This window comes from Anser anser (assembly GCF_964211835.1).
Source record: "Anser anser genome assembly, chromosome: 1".
Classification (NCBI taxonomy): domain Eukaryota; kingdom Metazoa; phylum Chordata; class Aves; order Anseriformes; family Anatidae; genus Anser; species Anser anser.
This window is the reverse complement of record NC_139720.1, coordinates 79,128,602-79,147,358: the sequence shown is the minus strand read 5'-3', so window position 1 is coordinate 79,147,358 and position 18,757 is coordinate 79,128,602. Positions and strand designations below refer to the sequence as shown.

General features: G+C 39.5%; 1 protein-coding gene across 19 annotated transcripts in view; it reads left to right on the top strand.

Annotated features, from left to right (window-relative positions):
- The window catches only part of SOX5 (SRY-box transcription factor 5), a 569,059-nt gene that overhangs the window by 404,098 nt on the left and 146,204 nt on the right, over positions 1-18,757 (top strand). For all 19 annotated transcript variants that reach the window (XM_083818461.1, XM_083818460.1, XM_083818476.1 and 16 more), the window contains 2 exons: positions 13,649-13,821; positions 16,224-16,292. In XM_083818461.1, the coding sequence (XP_083674587.1) occupies positions 13,649-13,821; positions 16,224-16,292 (242 nt within the window). The remainder of the gene's footprint in view (positions 1-13,648; positions 13,822-16,223; positions 16,293-18,757) is intronic.

The following is an 18,757-nucleotide window of genomic DNA, read 5'->3' as shown; positions in this document are numbered from 1 at the left end:
CCTCTTCCTTCCCCTCCCCTTGAAACATGGTAATTCGAGGCTTAAATGAAGTGTATGCTCTCCATCTGTAGTTAATGTAAATAAATAAAACGTTATATTGCCCTAAGTGATTTAATTTATGTAAAGCTGTTGTTGCACATATCATTCTGCATTATAAGAGGACGCATCTTGTTCCTGGACTGAAAAAAAGTCAACTCATGTATCAAACACAGGCTTATGCGTGGTGTCAGAGTATAGCAGAACTCAGCTTCTGAAATCTGAGGGTGATCAGAAGTCCCTGTTAATGTTTGTACAGATTTTGATGATGGAGATTTTTTTGACTTTTCCATGTGTAGAGGAAAAAAAAAAAGAGCAAAGTTTGTGTAATGATATCTCTAGGTACCAAAATTAGCCAGTGCAGATTTTAAAAGACAGCGTACAACATCTGTGCATTAAAGCATGTTCTTTTAAAGCCGTACTCCAGAAGGAAAATGACAAAATTTGACCACTCTCCAGCAGCAGTAGCTTCTGCTTTGCCAAGATATTTCCCCATTTTATATATATGAGGTCATTTTAGGGAACCTGTAGTTGTTTGTTTTCATGTAATTTAATATTTTTTAATCATTCTTCCTGAACACTTGTGATGAGGAACCAGCTCAAAATACCTGTGTGGCAAAAAAATGTAGTTTTCAGAGCAGCCATTATTATTCTGAAAAGAAGCAGGGAGTCTGATCCTTCTCCCATTTCTATCAGTGTACATCTGGAGTAGCAAAATCAAAGCCAATGTTGTTTTGGAAATGTGAAAGTAGAATGAGATTAAAATTAAACCCTTCTTTTATGCTTTTAAATGAGATTTTATCCCTCTTCATTATTTTTGGTTTGTTTGCTTACTAATGGTGTCCCCAGTACAGAGATCCTCATTCAGACAGGCTCCAAGACCTTGTGCCTGTCAGGTTGAAGGACCTTCTGTGCAAGAGGTGGGCAGTATTCAGGAAAGACTGCAACATGACATGCTCTGAGAGGTTAATACATGTGTCAGTGTGCAAAGATTATGTTATTCTAGTTATATGTGCCTTCCAGCTTGTCACAGATATGCCACCAGCATTAATTTGCTCTAGTCCTCTGACTTACACAAGTAGGAAAGTATGCCACTTGCTTCCCCTAGTTTCTTTTTAAGGGTCTATAATTTAAAAAAAATAAAAATAAAATAAAAATCATTACATATGTAGGATAACTTTAGAACAGAATATTGTGCATCGGCCCCAAATGGGCTGTGATATTACTGTTATAACCGAGGGCCAAACTCTGTGTTCTTCATTCCCACTGAGCCGAGCGCATTTTCTCCGTGCATGCAGAGCAACAGGTCATATAGAACAGGGTAGCCACTGGGCTTACCTGTGATTTCTGTTCTTTGAAAGTATATTGTTCTGAAGTAACAGCATCATCTGCCATGGACTGATGAATCTTTAAGAAGTTTTGGGCCTAAAGGACACACTGGCGGCTTTCATAGCCACTTTTGGGTGTGTTTCGGCAATTCTTGCAGGATTTCTGGAGGTGCTTTAACTCCTGGTGTGCTGGAGCTTGCAGGAGTTTTCCCAGCACTTCTCTCCTTCCGGACTAGCTGAAGCTGCACTGAGAAGTGCTGCGGACTGCGAAGGCAGTCTGCTACCAGTCCCTGTGATCTTGTCCTCTTGGAGGGCAATCTCTTTTCTTCCTTCCTCTCTTTCCCTTTCACAAGTTAAACTTGAAAGCGGCAGCAGTAGCTCTATGCTAGCAGGAAAGAAATTCAACAGTCCTTTCAGTCTCGCCCGGGGGGAGGATGGGGAGCAACAGCACAGCCTCAAAGAATAGTTTTCTCTGCTTTAATTTTTGTTTTTTTAGCTTCATATTTTGAACACAAGTTGAGTTATTGTTCTGCAGCTCCGTTCAAAAGCCTCACATCTGAGACTTTTTAGTGCAACTGTGGTGCTATGGTTGGGGGGCATGGTTATTAGGTGTTTGGATCAGGTTTGGCAGTAAGCTGTGAAAACAGGCACTGGTTTAATTTTCCTACTGACTGCCGTGACAGTTGCAATTATTGTCCATTGTTCCTAGGTGGCTGGAAAGGAGGGAGGATACAATAGAGCATTGCCCTCTGGGGGTAAATGAATTTGACTTACAGGTTCTTGGGGGGGTCACACAGGCTGATTATTTAGTGCCCAGGAATGCGGTTTTCATGGCACCGCCAGCCATGAGCGGCCAACAAACAATGGGTCAGCTGTATTGCAGCTGTATTTAGTAAGACAACATGAAAGGTGTGCAAGTGGAGCTGTTTTATACTCACGTATGTGTGTACAAACACCCATATATTACACTAGAAAATGTTTTTGTCCTTCTACATGAATGTGCAGTTATTAAGTTTTCCAGTTGTGATTTTTTAATTAACTTCTCTCTATATTTGGCTTGGCAGCTGCATTTTTTTTTCTTTCATTTCTATATTAGCGATATTTGGAAACACTGCACAAGTAGTGTCTTATTAATACACCCTGGAATGTGGACAGCACTAGAAGCTGTACTGCCCAACTGTCTTATGCACTGAATCGTTTTTTCCATATAACTGTTCAAAATTTCATTGTGTTTTTCATTAGATCTGGGGGAATTTTAGTATGTCATGTGCTAAAGTCTCAGCGCTAGGCTACATATTGTTAATGCCCAAGTCTGTGTTATTACCATTGAATTTTATTCTCTGGCAGAGATTAAAAGAAAGGGAGATGAAGTGGAAGACTTTATTTTCTATTAGTGTTATTTCTTTTAAGTTAGAAAGCAATAATATTTTATTAAAGATAGAGGAGTTTGTGAATGGCGGGAATAAGTCACCAGACTATAGTTTTGTATTCAGTTCTCTTACTTGCTTTGTTACTTTCAGTAGCTGCTTTAAATCCCCTCTTCTTCATTTGCTTGCCTGTAAAATGGGAAATCCATCACAGAGAATCTGCAAAGGTTTGCTTATAAACTTTAAGATCTCAGTCAGAAGGATCTGTGTATGTCCAGCTATTAAAGGAAAGGGAAATGTAATAAGACATTTCAGGGCTTGACTGAAAGATATGGCAAGGGAATACCCTTATATTGAAAATGGGGCAAAGTCTAGAAACTGTCGTATCTGTAAAAATTTAATTCCAATGCCTCTGTTTGTTTAGAGAGGTGGAATAGGTTTAAACAAATAATACGAGTTTGGCAATGGGTATTTCTTAAGAATTTTTTTTTTTTGAAATCCATACAATTTTTACTCTGTTTAGAACAAGTCAGTCTATAGTAAAACCGACAAACTTGCAATTAAATGGAAATATTTTTAAATGAAACTGTAAAACTATATATTGAACTGGTTAAGGTCTGTTCAAACTTACTTATATCCATCATATTCAAGAATGGGGCTCAAAAGGCCTCTGGGTTATTAATGGATAATGCAGTTTATTGGAGTCGTCGAGGCAGAGAGAACTTCAGCTCTCAGACAGATCATCTGTAGGACGAGAATTACGGCTCCTCTCAGCAGAGCCTTCTGATGCCTGTGAACTGCCGGGTGGCAGTGGCTGCTTTCCTCCGACACGATGCTGCCGAATGCTGCTGCCAAGTGCGGCAGGTGCAGCATGCAGGATGGAGCATCGCTAGCCTAAGGTGTGAGAAGTATACTTCCAGGCTCTTCAGTATCAGTGGCCATCCCCATATTTAGAAAACAGGCGTGAGACTTGCATTGTGCTGGCATTGGGCCTCCTCTGAGCAGACTTCAGGGGAGGCTGCTGGCCCCGGGCGGCCAGGTGCATCTTGAGGCATGCGGTCGTGCCTATGCGGCTGGGAGTGAGGCAGCTTCGTCCTCCATGAAAAATCTCTTTAAAACTTCCCCGGTGTTCACAAAGCCTTTCTGCTAATCTTGTTCATCTCTCACTTATCGGGATTTGTCAAGAAGTATAAATACGTTATTTTGTGTGTTCCCCACTTAGCTAATTTGAATAGGCGTGTGGAACAAAAGGCTAAACTGACTTTTGTTTCTAATCTTTCTGAATTGATTTTCTGTTGAAGTGAAGGCATTGTTAACAGTGATTGTGCCTGAATCTCTCAAGAAAGGCCGGGCAAGCCTGAACCTGATTTTCTGTTGTTTAAAAATCCCTCTCTGTTGTACAGGTTAGTTCCTAAACAAGCCTGGCAAACGGTTTTCGGCATCCACTGTCAAAGAGATTACCATTAGGGGAAATTCAGCTCCTCTTTGTATCCACTTAAATTTAGGTGACTCCAAAGACTTTACCGGAGTAACTCCAGATTTATGAGTGTAATTGAAAGCAAGATTAGCCTACCAATCCTAAACTTTAATGCATGATAACAAGACGTTTGTTTTGTGTGAGAACCAGTGCTCCAAGTTACATGAAGTATCGGTGCAGGTATTACATCCAACTGTGTCTGATGTATGATAGAGCCGTGTTTGCCCAGGCTCTAATCTTGCTTCTGTGTTGGGAAGATGGGGCATGAGAGAGTACGTAGTGAATGGTCTTAGGGCTGCCAATAATGGATAAAGAGAAATAATCCATTCAGTGATACTATAGCTCGTCAGAGCCCGTGAATTGAAGACATATGTTATGTAGATTCAATGTATGGATTAAAACGGATAATCTGGTAGGTGACACACAGAATCTTGAGATAAGTGGGCTATGCAGATTCGGTATATGGATTGTGAAGGATAATTCCATTTAAGTAACGCTGGACAAGTTGAAGACAAGTAAGCTTTGGGTAGTGCTCAAGTTACGTGCAGTAATCCAGTGAGTGACACGTTGGATCTCATAATCTGTAAACTGAAGGCAAGAAAGCTAGGGATTCTGCATTTAGATGTGGACGGGAAGAAGGGGGGGGGGAGGGGAGAGATTATTCGTGGGGAATACACTTGGTTTAAACCTGTGACTAATGAAGCGCAGATCGCCAAGAGATGTGTGAAAGCTGCACACTTCTGTAGGAGCTGTGTGAATTTTGCATTTGCAAATTAGTGGTCAAAAAATGTTTCCAAACTTGTGTCAGATGTGGACGTTTTGTCTTTTCTTGTGCAGATAGTGTTGTATTTGGAGTGGGGAGAGAAGGAGGGTGAGAGAGTCTTAAGTGAAGGAGGTAAGATACATGTGGTTGTTGGCTTTTAACTGCAATAAATTCAACACTTATTGCAACCTACTTAGTGTCTTTTTTGTGCTTATTTTTTGGGGGTGTTTAATGGTTGGCAATTTGCTGACAGTGAGCTTTAGTCCTTTGCTAATATCGCAAGAGTGCTAGAGGGGGAACTTGCCCAGCGGCACACAGGGGAACCTACGTTTTGAGAGGACATTTGGCAGCTGCCGAAATAGTGGAGGTTGATCACAGTGCAATGCGATACTCTCAGACTGCAGGGCAGTAGACAGTGCCAACTGAGCCACACCAACGCAGAACATCTTTCAGGCCAAATGAAAGTCTGAAATGCAGATTGTGACTGGATGGAGTTGCTCCTATTTGACCCTAGAATGGGAGGTTAGTTGGGGGCAGTGTCTGTGAAGGGAGGGTTGGAGGAAACTTCTCTAAAGCATCTGAAATGCAAAATCTGAAAATTTGTGGCAAAGCAGCAAATTCAGACTATTTGTTTTTTTTTTTTTCATAAAGTTAGTTAGTGTGATGAGAAAAAAATCAGATTCTGTTTGAAGCAAATTCAACTTTTATTTTAAAAAGTATTTCTAATGGAGAAAGTAGAATAAAATTGAACTAATTAGAGTAGCAAAAAAAATAAAGCCAGTGGCTTTATTTTATTTGAACATGTGGTGGTCAAACCACTGTGTTTAGACATCATCCAGAGTGCTGGATGACAAAAAGGACTTAAACCAGTTCTTCTTTGTACTAAAATTACCTCAGAGATGTACTGGTAAAGTTGAATGTTGCTGAGCTACAATTACCAGTTTGTCAAAATAAAGCAAATGCATAGATATTTCTTACTGTTTGTACTGCTGCTGCATAAAGTTCCACTAGCAAATGCCGTTTCTCTAGCCTAGTTCTAGCTTGTTGTCTAGACAGTCAAACAAAGAGTAACCTCTGTTACTCTGTTACCTCTCAAATAGTCAAAATACAAATGTTGTCTATTCCTTTTGTAACCTTGACAATAAGTTACTAACCTGGTTGAATACCAAGCTTTGTTTGCAGTCTACTGTACCAAAACTTTTTATGATGGCAAATGAAGAATGTTCACTGACAACTTCTTTCCAGTGTTGTGAAACAGTAACATGTCAGGCTGTTACAGAGCAGACGGCTAAGTTTTTGTCCCCACAGAATATTAATTCGTGAGGGTAGTAATGGCAAAAGATGGTAATTGTTCATCATTTGTTTTTATTGGTTCTGCAAAGTCTTCCACTGAAACCTAAAATATTAAGACTGTCCACATGGTGAAATATATAACTTCCTTTGAGCTTGCTGTTCTAAAAAGGACCTTTATTTGCAAGCAAAAAAAGATTCGTTACATAAATCTGTGGGTGCAGGCAAATAGGTTTGAATTCCAGGCTTTTTCTTTGTTTGTTTGTTCTTGTGGCAGTGGCCTGCTAAGTAAAAAGCAGTCGGAAAGTTTTATTTTATTATGCTGAGTTCCCATATCGATCAGATGAAGTCGTTTAATTTAGGAAGGTAGGTAGCAGTAAGTGATGGCGGTCATTGTGTAGTAAAGTTGGCTTAAATGCTTAATGAAAAATGCCAGTTTTTAAATGTTTATGTCCTAGCAGCTCCAAGATTGACTGGCTTGAAAAGCTGTGTGCCAGTCTGTAATAAAACACTCCCCGAAGTATCGATTAGGAAAGCATCAAGGGATTTTGCACATGTGCACAAGCACATACCCACATCCAACCACAAATTCATACAGGAACACCGCATCAACACAGAACTTACAAGTACATACTCACTGCTCAGTCACAAACATTTGACATTTCTGCTGTGAGAGAGGGAAAAGAAGAGCTTAAATTCTGAACTTACCTCTGCCATTGAGGTCTGTTTATCAGAGCACGTTTGCTGAAAGCACATAATGGCAGCTCCGCATTGCCTCACATATACAACCGCAGGTGACGTCAGCGGTGCATCCACCTGTGCAGCAAGGGGAGAAGAGTCCTCTTTAAAATTATTACTAGGTTTTAAGTAGATTTTTTAGGGGAAGCGTGACAAAGATTAGTTTGCTTTTTATCAGAAGAAAACTAGGCAGCCTCTCTATTTTACTTTCCTGATCTCCTTACTGAGCAGAGTAATACTGGGTTTAGATTTCTAATGAGACAGAGCAAAGGTAAAATTGGGATGGGGGAAGAAAAAGAGTTGGCAGTGGGATGAAAATGACAAGCTCAAGACAAGATACTGAAATAGAACCCTCAAGAAAAGATACTTGGTTTATGGACTGCTGCCCTGATATTTTTATTCATTCTTTGGATATAATAACGTTATTGCTAGTAGGAGTTTAACTCTTCTGTGGACAGCTTAGTCAATAGGCTCTTCAGTTTGAGAAGCCTCCTTCTCAGCTCTTCTTTTGATTTTATATTGAAACTGTTACATCTAGCCTAAAAAATCTCACTAAAAATGCATCACTGCAGCAAATGCTTGGACATGGCTCAGATTTTAGATGGTTTATGTGTTGTAGTTATGTCCCCATCAGAGCTAAGTTAACCAGAAGCTGTGCTGTAGCACGGTTCTGTCACTTGGTTAGTGTGAGAGCGTCAGTAATTTCCTCATTCCCAGCGCTCCTCTAGACAGGACCCTGGCTGATATCAAACTGGGTCAAGCAAAGCTGAAAGTATTTATACACTGCCTCTCCCTGCTAAAGTCTGCGGTGAAATTCGTGGCCTCTACTGAAATTGTTTGTCTGGTGACTTCAGCAAGGCCGGCAATAAAACAGCTTACAGTGTGTGAAATTAAGAAAGGCTTCAGAGAAATTTTTAAAACTTCATGCCTCAGTTTTCTCACATGTAAAAGTAATACATAACGGTGCATTTTTACCCGCTTTCAGTCTTTAAGAAAATCAATTAGCTAATGCTTTGAAATTAGAAAATGCTCTATACTGCATGCTCTAATTATTATTATCCATCTCACCGTTATTTGAATACAGAGTACTTCAAAATATTCTTATTTCCATTTAATGTTTTTTTCTTCTTCTACAAAGCTTTGTAGATACAGGAGGATTTTTTTCTTTTGTAACTATAGTTAATGATATGAACATAATACAATATTATTGTGTCTTGTAGGCTTTATAACTCGCACATTGTTTTCTTTGATTTTTCTTTGAAAGACAGATGCTGACAGTTCAAAAGCTATTTACGTAATTACCTTGATAGTAAACCGACTCGGGGGATGAATTTCACTGTGTGTGTGTGCGGGGGAGTATGCACATGTACACCTCTGATTGATAACATTCCTAGTTGTTTAATTGAGACATGTCACCGGGATTCGGGAGAGCCTTGCCTCATCTCTGCCCCTTGCAGAATACACTGGGTGCCGTGCAGCTGCGAGCAGATCTGTAGGTTGGCTGCAAGCAAACAGTCTGATCACTTGAACATTCATAGCAAACGCTTCAAATGCCTGTTAAAGAAAATATTGGCTTTCCCAATTTCTCATTTACATTCTCATTCTGTCTAATAAATTACAATAAAGTATTTACTGTTTTGATCGCAAAAGCAGTTTCTCTGCCTATTTTTTTTTTCCTTTGGTTCTGTTTTGGATGGATATGCCAAGGTTTCTCCTGTTCGTTTTCTCACTTTAAGTGTGTCATTTGGTCATATTGGTGTCTTCATTCTAATGTTTATTAAAATGTTACTGTCACTGCCAGTTTGAGACTGTGAATCAGAACTAAGAATGTGTAATAGTTTATTTCACATTCGAGTAAATTTCTTTTACTACTTAAACACTATTATGGATAGTGTTGATCTGAGATGAAGTTTAGGTTTGGCGATACAGAATGCCACTAATTTGAGTCTTCTTTTATTGCCATCTGCTGCGGGTGTTGCATCCACAAACACTTTTTTTTTTTTTTTTTTTTGTTTTTTTTTTCATTCCGGATCTCTTTTTGTGGTGGTAGAGAATAAGCTGATGCATCTGGGGAGCATCTTTTCCTGGGCCATTCACTGTATCAAATCATAGCGTGTACTCTAATGCTCTGTTGCCTGTGGTGTTTTGATAAGTTGTGAAAAATCCACGTTTTGCCATTGCAGCAGTAGAGTACATGCGAGAAAGGTATGAGCACCTCCAGCAATCTCTGGAAAGGCAGGTGGCCTGGTGGTTAAAAGCTTTGTTAAACATGAAATGTGCAACATCTATTTGTTCTGGATCTGACGGTAATTAAGAGTAATTTTTGAGGCAGCCATTGATGTATGCCACTCTCCTTGTACTCCTCACTCAATACCCATGTGAAGTAGTCTAGCTTGCTGTCAAGCTCTATGTGGCAATAAGGGGCACTTTTTTTTTCCCCCCTCCCAGCCATTCTGCGTGGTTGGAGTGAAAGCACCATGACCATCTGAATGGTGGGTGCGGAGTACGGAGCAGCTCTAGAACCATCCCAGGTCTGTGTGCTGACCCAGTCCAAGGGCAAAGCGGCCAAAGGCAGCTGCTGGGGCTGGTGGCTTGTCCTCCCTGAGGTCTGTGCCACCTCCTGGGGTCTAGCAGTGCTGTCAGCGCAGGGATGACCCGTGGATTCCCAGTGGAGTACCTTAAGCAACTGCCTTTACACAGTCGCTGCTGGGGTTGCTCAAAATACTGGCACATTTTGCCTTGTAAGCTGCAGGATTCTTAAAATGGAAGTCCCTTGGTTGTCAGGACACTTCACATGGTGTTAAAGGTTTAGATCTTCTCAGGCGGACTAAAAGAGAGAAAACAGCGGTGTAGGACGGAAGTCCACAATCTTGACTGCATACAATTTACAGCGTTTAGAAGTGGGCACAAAAATGGCAACTTGTGCTCTAACTTGGTAGTGTATTTTAATACACATTCTTATCACTGAGTGTACTTTTGTAGTGACCAAAACTTTTCACCATTGCATAAATAACTTTGCATATTGTTTGGCCTCAATTTGTTATGCAAACTAAGTTATTTATGAATGGTAACTGTTAAATGGCAGTTTCAATATTTCCATAAATATTTATTTGTTTTGCTATTTCCACAAAAGAAATTATAAAAAAGGTGTGCTAGGTAGTAAGGGCAAAATAAAAATACCAAACTTAAAACGAACACCTCATATTACAATCAAGACAGTCTGATTCAAGTACTTTTCTTCCTTTTAATTTTCACACTTCTATAAGCCACCAGTTATCTGCCAAAAAACCACCTGTGATTCATCATCAGTGTGGCTCATATGGATGTGTGGGTAAAGCAAGGGGAAATCTACCCCTAAACTCACCATCTCCTGGTAGTCTCCCATATCTGATCTTCCCTGGTTTTGTGCAGGTTACTTGAGAATATGGCTGTCCGAATACTTACTTTGCAGGGAATGATACCTTAAAGAATTAACATTGTAATGATACGTTGTCAAATTTATTGGAAAGATGAGTTAAGCGCATGAAAGCATGTACTAAGCTGTGTTTTCCAGAAAGTATTCTCCAAAGAAAGGTTGATTTTTTAAAGTTGTCAGTGATAAATTCTCCCCTCGAGTTTATTAGCAAACTGAGATTGTTCAGGAAATGCAATGCAGGAGGGCTTGGTTTTGTCAGACTACTTCCACTCCAGCTGATAAGCCAAAGGGTTTACATATTGTACTTACTGAGTTAGTACATCAAGCATCCCCTTTGGGCACTACAAAGTTTCTTTAAAAGATAAGTAATAACAAAGAGGTCGAGTCCTCTGCATCCCTCCAGGTGCACAGCCATGGTGTGCCTAAGTGTTGGGCTTCACTGTCAGCTGCTGTCCCTGACTGCTTGCTCTTAGCTCTCACCCACACCTTCTCCTCATTCCTGCAGCTTAAGGCAGGCTGTCATTTTCCCCGGGGAAGCAGCCTTTTGCTCCTCTGTAGGTAGACGAGACAGCAGACAACCTATGGTAGCTGGTTGCGCCTGCAGCTCTGGGGTTGTTTCTCGTCGCTGCCGGGGCGGGGCGCTGGCGGGTGGGGAGTTGTGCTTGCACTGCCGAGGCGGGTGGCAGGGTGGCAGCGTTCAGATGACGGCTCTGGGTACCGAGATGTCTTCTGCCCCTGCATCAGTCACTCTGTGACCCTTCTGCCTGTCAGTCTGCACACATGGAAACATTTTTCCACCTTTCATAGAATCATTAAAGGTTGGAAAAGACCTCCAAGATCATCTGGTCCAACCATCCACGTACCACCAGTATCACCCACTAAACCACGTCCCTAAGCACCAAGTCCAACCTTTCAAAGGTGTGGTGGGGATTAACTTAACTTGACAAAGTGTTTGTTGATTCCCAACTGAGAGCTGGCGTGGGATCTCAGAATACGCTGATGAACCAGTACTAGTTGAGTATCTTTTATGTGTGTTGCTGTATGTGTCAAATGAGTTATTTGAGAGTGATGATTTTTTGCTTACCCTTCATTGAAAACTAACCCAATCCTGTATATTCCTTCTCTCTATAGTTCTTTCACTCTCCTGAATCCTCATAAAAGTTTAGAATAAAATATTTTTATTTTTTCAGATACGTCAGTGTGTACATCATGCTATGCTGCCAGTATCAGTACATTGATAGTCAACAAAGTGAACTGCTAGCAGCTGATAGGGCAAGGAAGGAGTTGTCTTTCAAATAATTCTGCTGTACATTGTGGAAGCATTGCACAGTTTTTCCTGGAGAAAAATCCATGAAGGGCAAATGAGTGACAATAGTCACTTCTAACTAATTGTATGTGCAGGTGGCAAGTGCATTACTTAAAGCAGTTCTCTGTCTCCAGTATTTGAAATAAAGGTTATTAAGTTAAAAATAATTTCTTCACCACTGCTAAAACACATTATACCAGCTTTTAACAGAACAGTTTTAAAGTTCAGTGGTTTTGGTTTCAATGTGTTTCTCAAGTTCCCAGCACCTACTACGGTTTTTTGTATACCGTATCTGAGGATATTTTGCTGTAGCTCTCTATTGTATAATGAGGGTATTTTCACATTGATCTCTAGCGTTGTAATAAAAAGTTAATCATTACATTTCCTTTATATGTAAATATGGATTCTTTGTGTTTTATTTGGTGTACATAACTGTCTACAAATGCTTTAAAGGGCTTGGCTAAAGTAGCAAATGGGGATGCTGCTTGGGAGAGCAAGGATGAAATTAAGTAAATGTAAATGAAACCAAATACCAAGCAAATAGCCCTAATGATGACATTTCAAAGACTGTGGCCCAATCTTCTGAGGCATGCAGTAGATGATTCACTATTTCAGACATTTCAATCCAATCTTGAAAGCTGTAGTAAATATATTGTAGGGAACATTCCTGCACTGGCAGGGGGGTAGACTAAATGAGCTATTACCAGTAGCTCTTTTCCATGTCTGACTGATAGTTGGCTAGGAACATGTTCAGTATAGTCGCCAATTTTTTTTTTTTCTTTCTCTTGGAGAGCATTGGTGACATTGGCAGAGGAACACTTCCTGTATTTTAGAAAGGTTTGTGTGGCAGGGTTGTCCCAAAAAGCAGACTGTTTTGAGAGGAGGCATAGAGACAGATAGTCCTAATCCTTTCCTAAAGCTTTTTTTGAGAAAGGATTTCATAGGCTCTGACTCATATGAGAGGGTGTGGTGGTATTGGGTTTATCTGTGGATTAGCTGCTACACATACTTTCTGGTCTTCTAAATTCATAGTAAAATGATACTAGATATAGTGCCATTTTTGTTTCTAAAGTGTGATTCATAGTTTTTGATTTTTCTTGGAATTTTTCCTTCCCTTCCTTTATAACCACTGTCATTCTGTAAGGAAGGAGGACTTCTTAGAGAATGATTTAGAGATAGAGGCAGTCAGTTCCTGTGTCTGTGTCTGTTGAGCTCTCCTATAAAAAGCAGCTAATGACAGTAAAAATGAGAGATGGTGACTTGCACTTAACTCAGTTTTTCTGATATGTTTCTGCAAGACTTTTTCCTTTAAAAATACTTATCAGCAGCAACGACAGTGCTAGTCGTTATTGACAATTTAAATACTGTATCGTTTCATCTTCATCAGGGCGGAGCAAAACGATGCAGCCGGCCGCGTGCTGAGAGCTGCCGTGTGCTGTGTGAGCAACAGCGAGGAGGCAGAGAGGTTGTCCACACCAAGGGGACCTACCTGCTTCCCATCTATTATGCAGGAAGGGTAACACGCACCTTACAGCTTCTGCAAGCGTCAGAGAATTAACGTGTCCTTGTCATAAGTTTCTGCTGAAAATGTGACTGTTTCTCAAAATTGCAAGTGTTGATTTTGATCCCCCCAAAATGTAAACAGTGTTTAAAATTTGAAACTCTTTCAAAACGGGCAGTATTTTTTCCCTGTTGATCTGATAAAAAGGCAACAGAAAATAGATGTAAGAGCAAGGAAACATTGAAGGGGGACACCAGATCAAAGCCTGCATACAGAATTATCCTTTGTGGCATTTTCCTGTGGAGGGACCGTGTGGTTCTCCTAAAACTTTGCTTGCAGTGAACCTGAAAAATTGAAATCTAACTAGCTCTAAATTTCCTCTATTCTCTTTACCTTTTTTTTTTTTTTTTCACCATATGATGCTCAGGGACTCCAGAAAGCCTCGCTGAGAAAGAAAGGCAGCTCATGGGTATGATCAATCAGCTGACCAGTTTGCGAGAACAGCTGCTAGCAGCTCACGATGAACAGAAAAAACTGGCTGCATCGCAGATCGAGAAACAACGCCAACAAATGGAGCTGGCTAAGCAGCAACAAGAACAGGTGAATGATTATTATAGTGGCTTTCAGCTTAAATTGTCTTCTAGAAGGACTTTCCAGTAGCTTATCTTTTAGGGTCTATACTTAAGTTCATTCTCCACCTTTTTTTTTTTTTCCATTTGTTTTCTTAGGCAAAGAAGTTTGAATGAAGATATATTGTAAGAATGCTTTAATTTGCAATATATACAATGGTTCTTTTTGTCTTTTAAAGATATGTCTTCCAGTTTCAGGGTATTCTCTTCCAATAGTTTTTCTTTTAATTCAGTGTAAATAAGTGTGCAAATTCATCCCTCCTGAATAATCTTCCAGTGCTGCTTGAATTCAGTGATACTGAATAGGAACAAAATGTAGCATTTGGGTTGTAATGTGACAAATGAAAAAGATTGTTTTGCCAACTGTGGAAAAAAGTAGGGAAGAAGAATATAAAGTTAGTGAACAAGTTTGACTTTTTTTCTTTGACACTTGAGAGGCTTGATTTTCGGCTCTCACAAATATTCCCTCCACTGAAAATGCAAACATGTTTTCACACATGAACAGTTCCAATGTGAACGCATGGACACATTATATTTTATGCAAAACTACAACTTTTCTAACAAATTTGCACCACACAAATTTTAACAGAAGTGAATGTCCATTTATGCACCTGAACAGAAAACCCACGGATGTAAATTTAAAATCTTGTCAGTAGTCCATCCTGATGCCTCTTATCTGGAAGATTTTGGTCTGAGCATGCATCTCAGCTTGTAATGAAACTTGAATGTGAATTTTTGTGAAACTCACAGAACTCTGTGAATTCAGTCATGGTTGTCATACTTCAGTGTTTGTATGGTAGCGAACAAACCTTAAGATTCTAAAGCATTGCTGACATCCTCAGACATTCTAGCCTTGTTTTTCCCTGGTTTTGATTATTTAAAAGCCTTATTTTAAATCCTGTATATTTTGGCCTGAAATCCCACCTGGGGAGAGCGGGAGAAGTGACTTAAATATTAAACTAGTGAAGTTGTATCACGCTGTTATTTACACGGAGAATGTGGATGAAGGTGTGAAGGTGTAATTGGCCAGATCCTTCCATGAGGAGACGTCCCACAGGAGCTACTTCCTTTGCCCTGACTATAAGTCATTACTGCTATAGGATGGTTGAATTATTTAAAAGTGAAAAAGAAAATGAAAAAAGAAGGTAAAAATTCCTGCGGGATTATTATTAGGATAACTAGAATTTCTTTTAATTTAAGAAATTGTGTAGAATTCTGTTATATAGAAACTAAAATAACCAAGCTTTCAAAAAAATGAATTGATAAAAATTATTTTGGTTGCTTAAAGAGAGGCTCTAGAAAGAGAACACTTGCTTAATCTTGTATATGTGGAATTACATGAGCGAGTGTTTCTTATGCTAATAGTTTAATAACAGAAATGAAAGAAAATATCTAAAGAGAAAAATGCACAAAATTCCTCTCAGTAAGTATGTGTAAGTTCCCATCTGACCCTGAGATGTGTACACAGGGGAATAGCAATACTCCTTAATGTTTGTACTGCTGGGCTAGCTATTCATGAGAGCAGAGCTTTAGTGATGACTTGGATGAAAGTTTTTCAAGTTTGCTTTTTCAGTTTGAGGCGTATAATGGTGTATCTTCATCAGTTTTCTGAGAACTCTAATTTGATTACGCTGTTGTCTGCATTTTCCTTCACTGTATGCAAAATGTACCTACCTTCCCAACCATTTAGGAAATGGTGAGAGAGAGTGGAAGTCCTTACGGAAAACATATGTGACTTTGAGAGGAGACTTGCAAGTACTCCATCGACTTCTGTGGATCTGTTTCAGCGTAGAGCTGTGTAGACTTGCACTCTGCCCCCTTAGTTCCTTTCCGCGGACGTTGTACCCATCGAAGCACAGACAGTCAAAGTGATTTTCCCATACCTAGTTCCAGTCCCTTTGCATCTGTTTCTGCACCAATGAAATACACCCACTGCCTCCTGGGTGTCACATTTCCTCTCTTGGAAAACTTTGAATAGGTGGTACTAAATATAAAAAGAATTTTACTATCCATCCTCCTTTTTTTTTTTTTTTGGCTTTTTCTGCCTTACCCTACTATTTTCCATCTTCACTGCCAGTATTGTTCTTTCTCCAGCAGGGAGGAGCAGATGAGTGCTCACTGTTTTGTGACTTCAGTGTGCCATTTCAGATAATGAGAGAGGAGAGATTTTTGCATAAGTCTTCTCCTAACATCCAGCATAGCATTTCCGTAGGATTCCCTTTCACACTAGTATTTGCTGTTGCCACCCACCCTTGAAGGTTTATTAGCTTAACAGCACAGGTTAAAGAACCAAGCAGGGCGGAATATGACTATGCAGCAACTCCATGAATGATTATACATATCTCACATTTCTTCTGTGCAATTTCTCCACAGATTGCAAGACAACAGCAGCAGCTCCTGCAGCAGCAACACAAAATTAACCTTCTTCAGCAACAGATCCAGGTCAGAGACTGCATCTCCACCCATGCCCCTGTTATCTATTTCCTTTCTGTTCCTGCACGGTGAGGAATTCCCTCAGCCATTATTGTCATAGTTTTGTTTGTTTGTTTTTATTTTTGTTTTTGTTTTAATCTCAACCAGTGGCTTATGTCTTATTTATGGAAAAACACATGAGAGTGTTAACTGTCATTAAGCAAAAAAATTCTGTAAGGTCCATTTCTGTAAGGCCTTGTGTGGTTAACACTGAACCTAGAAGGATCAGGAAACAGATGAGAGAGCAAGGTGGCGTTAGCAAGGGTTTGCTGGATCAAATACTCTGAAATTGCTCTTCAACTTTAGATCAGGAGTGGCAAAAAAATGTTGCCAAAAAGTGTTGGATTGGAATGGATCTCCGACAGCTCTGTTTTTGAGGTTTTGCTGAAGCAGTTCTCTTCAGTGATCTGTAATCAAATGTCTCTCCTTGCTGCCTGAGGTGCTGAAAGTCTGGAAACTTTCAACACATTGGGTGAAGTAATTGTCTGAACGAGAAACTGGTCAAAAGGTTGGTTAGATTCTGGAGAGCAACTGTGAAAATCCTAGGTATCTGCACATTTACTCCTAATAGGAGAAAGAAGTTGTTAACCCAGAGTAACCAGTGAACTCTATTAAACCTCTTTTTCCTTAAAGCATTTGAAAGTTTCTTTTCGTGCCATTGGTTGTATTTCATTACTTCTCTTGCAGGTGTATATGTATGCATAGCCCTGTCTTGTGAACAATGCAAATCGATTTGACAATAAAGTTTTTCAAAGAATAAGAAAGGCGGGGGTTGACATTTTACAGCTATCTAGAGTTATGGTTGAATTTCTGACTGTTTAAGTGTGCAGTTATTTACAGAGCAATGCAAGTCACTGTGGAAGTGGATGTTATGTTCTGTTTGTACAATAACATCAGGATCTTCCTTCCAAAATATCTCTTTAATGTTTTAGAATTAGTTGCGTAAAATTATGTGCCACATCCTTAGCTTCTCTGTGAAAACATAATTCCCTCAAAATCAGAGGAGTTGTATGGCTTCACACTAGCCAAAAAACTGGCTGTCATTCCAGAGGGTATTCTTTCATCATCAGGACTTTTGTAACTATGAAAAACTTCTGGGGAAGTTCCATCCCTCTGTTACAAGGCAACATATATAAGAAGGGCTTTGTTGTTGACAAGAATTTTGATATTAGAAAGGCCTAGATTGGCCTTGACCTCTGTTTGGTTGGTTGGTTTTGGTTTGGTTTGTTTTTTGTTGTTTGTTTTTATTTTTATATATATATATATATTTTAATCTGTGGGAGGGATTATTCTTTATTGCATTATCTTTAATAAGGCTAATAAAGAAAAACAATACAAGATTTCTACTATAGCAAGTAAAGTATTTACATTTTTACTATTTAGCTATGAGAGTAATAGAGGAAGTTGTTGTATAAGCAGTGAATAAAAGTAACGTGAAGTAACATAATTTGACCTCAAGCCTTTTAAGTTATAAGGTCTTGTAGATAAGAATGAAGTATGTCTTTTTTAGGGTAGTAGAAAACACCGATTATTGGTAATGGGATATAGAGTCTTTCATCTCTTGATCTCTGATCCAAGTTTAACCTAAGTCAGTAGTAAATGAAAGTCAGCTAGCTATCATCTGATACAAGCTGCGAGCCTAAGAAATGATTTGGAGACCTGTCCCAAGGGATTTAGGATGAAATATTGACCCTTTCAAGGTCAGAGTTTCACCTCCAGGGTCCACTTCACACAAAGCCCATCAAATTTGGGGCACCCTCCTTTTGGGTGGTCACATGATAAAGGTCAAGAATTGAACAGGCAGAGAGACAATACTGTCCTCTCTTTCCCACAGAGATAATCTATTTGTAGTGAAATTTTGATTATGCTGCCTACCTCTTAACGGTTCCATGGTCTGTATCATCTTGTAGTCTTGCGAACCCTAGTTGCAGTCCAATTATTGTTAAGTCACTGAGAAAAAAGCATTTTAAAATAATAATAATAGTAAAAACACTGTCGATGAATGCAAAGCAATACATTTCTTCTCAGTTGCATGCTTAGTTGACTGTTGTCAGAGCAAAGCAGCAATTCCTGAAGAAATCTGCCATTTTATATAAATGGAGACAATGAAATCACCCCAACATGCACATGTTTAAAACGGTTGGTGAGTTTACAATCAGGTTATGGTGGGTGGAACAAAACTGTGACATGAATGTAGCTGGGAGTTCAGATTTTCTGACCATGCCGTAATTAATCTGAGAGGCTTCTGTCACATTGGCCCAGAATTTTTAAATAGCATTAGATTTATTGACAGGGAAATATTCCTACAAAGTCTGGATAACTATTTAACTTATGTGCAATCGAAGGATTAGGCTGCAGTTATGAACACAACCTATTTATGACAAAGGATTCATTTTACTTAAGCCAATTTTTTCTAAGCTTGTAAGAGTTGCCAT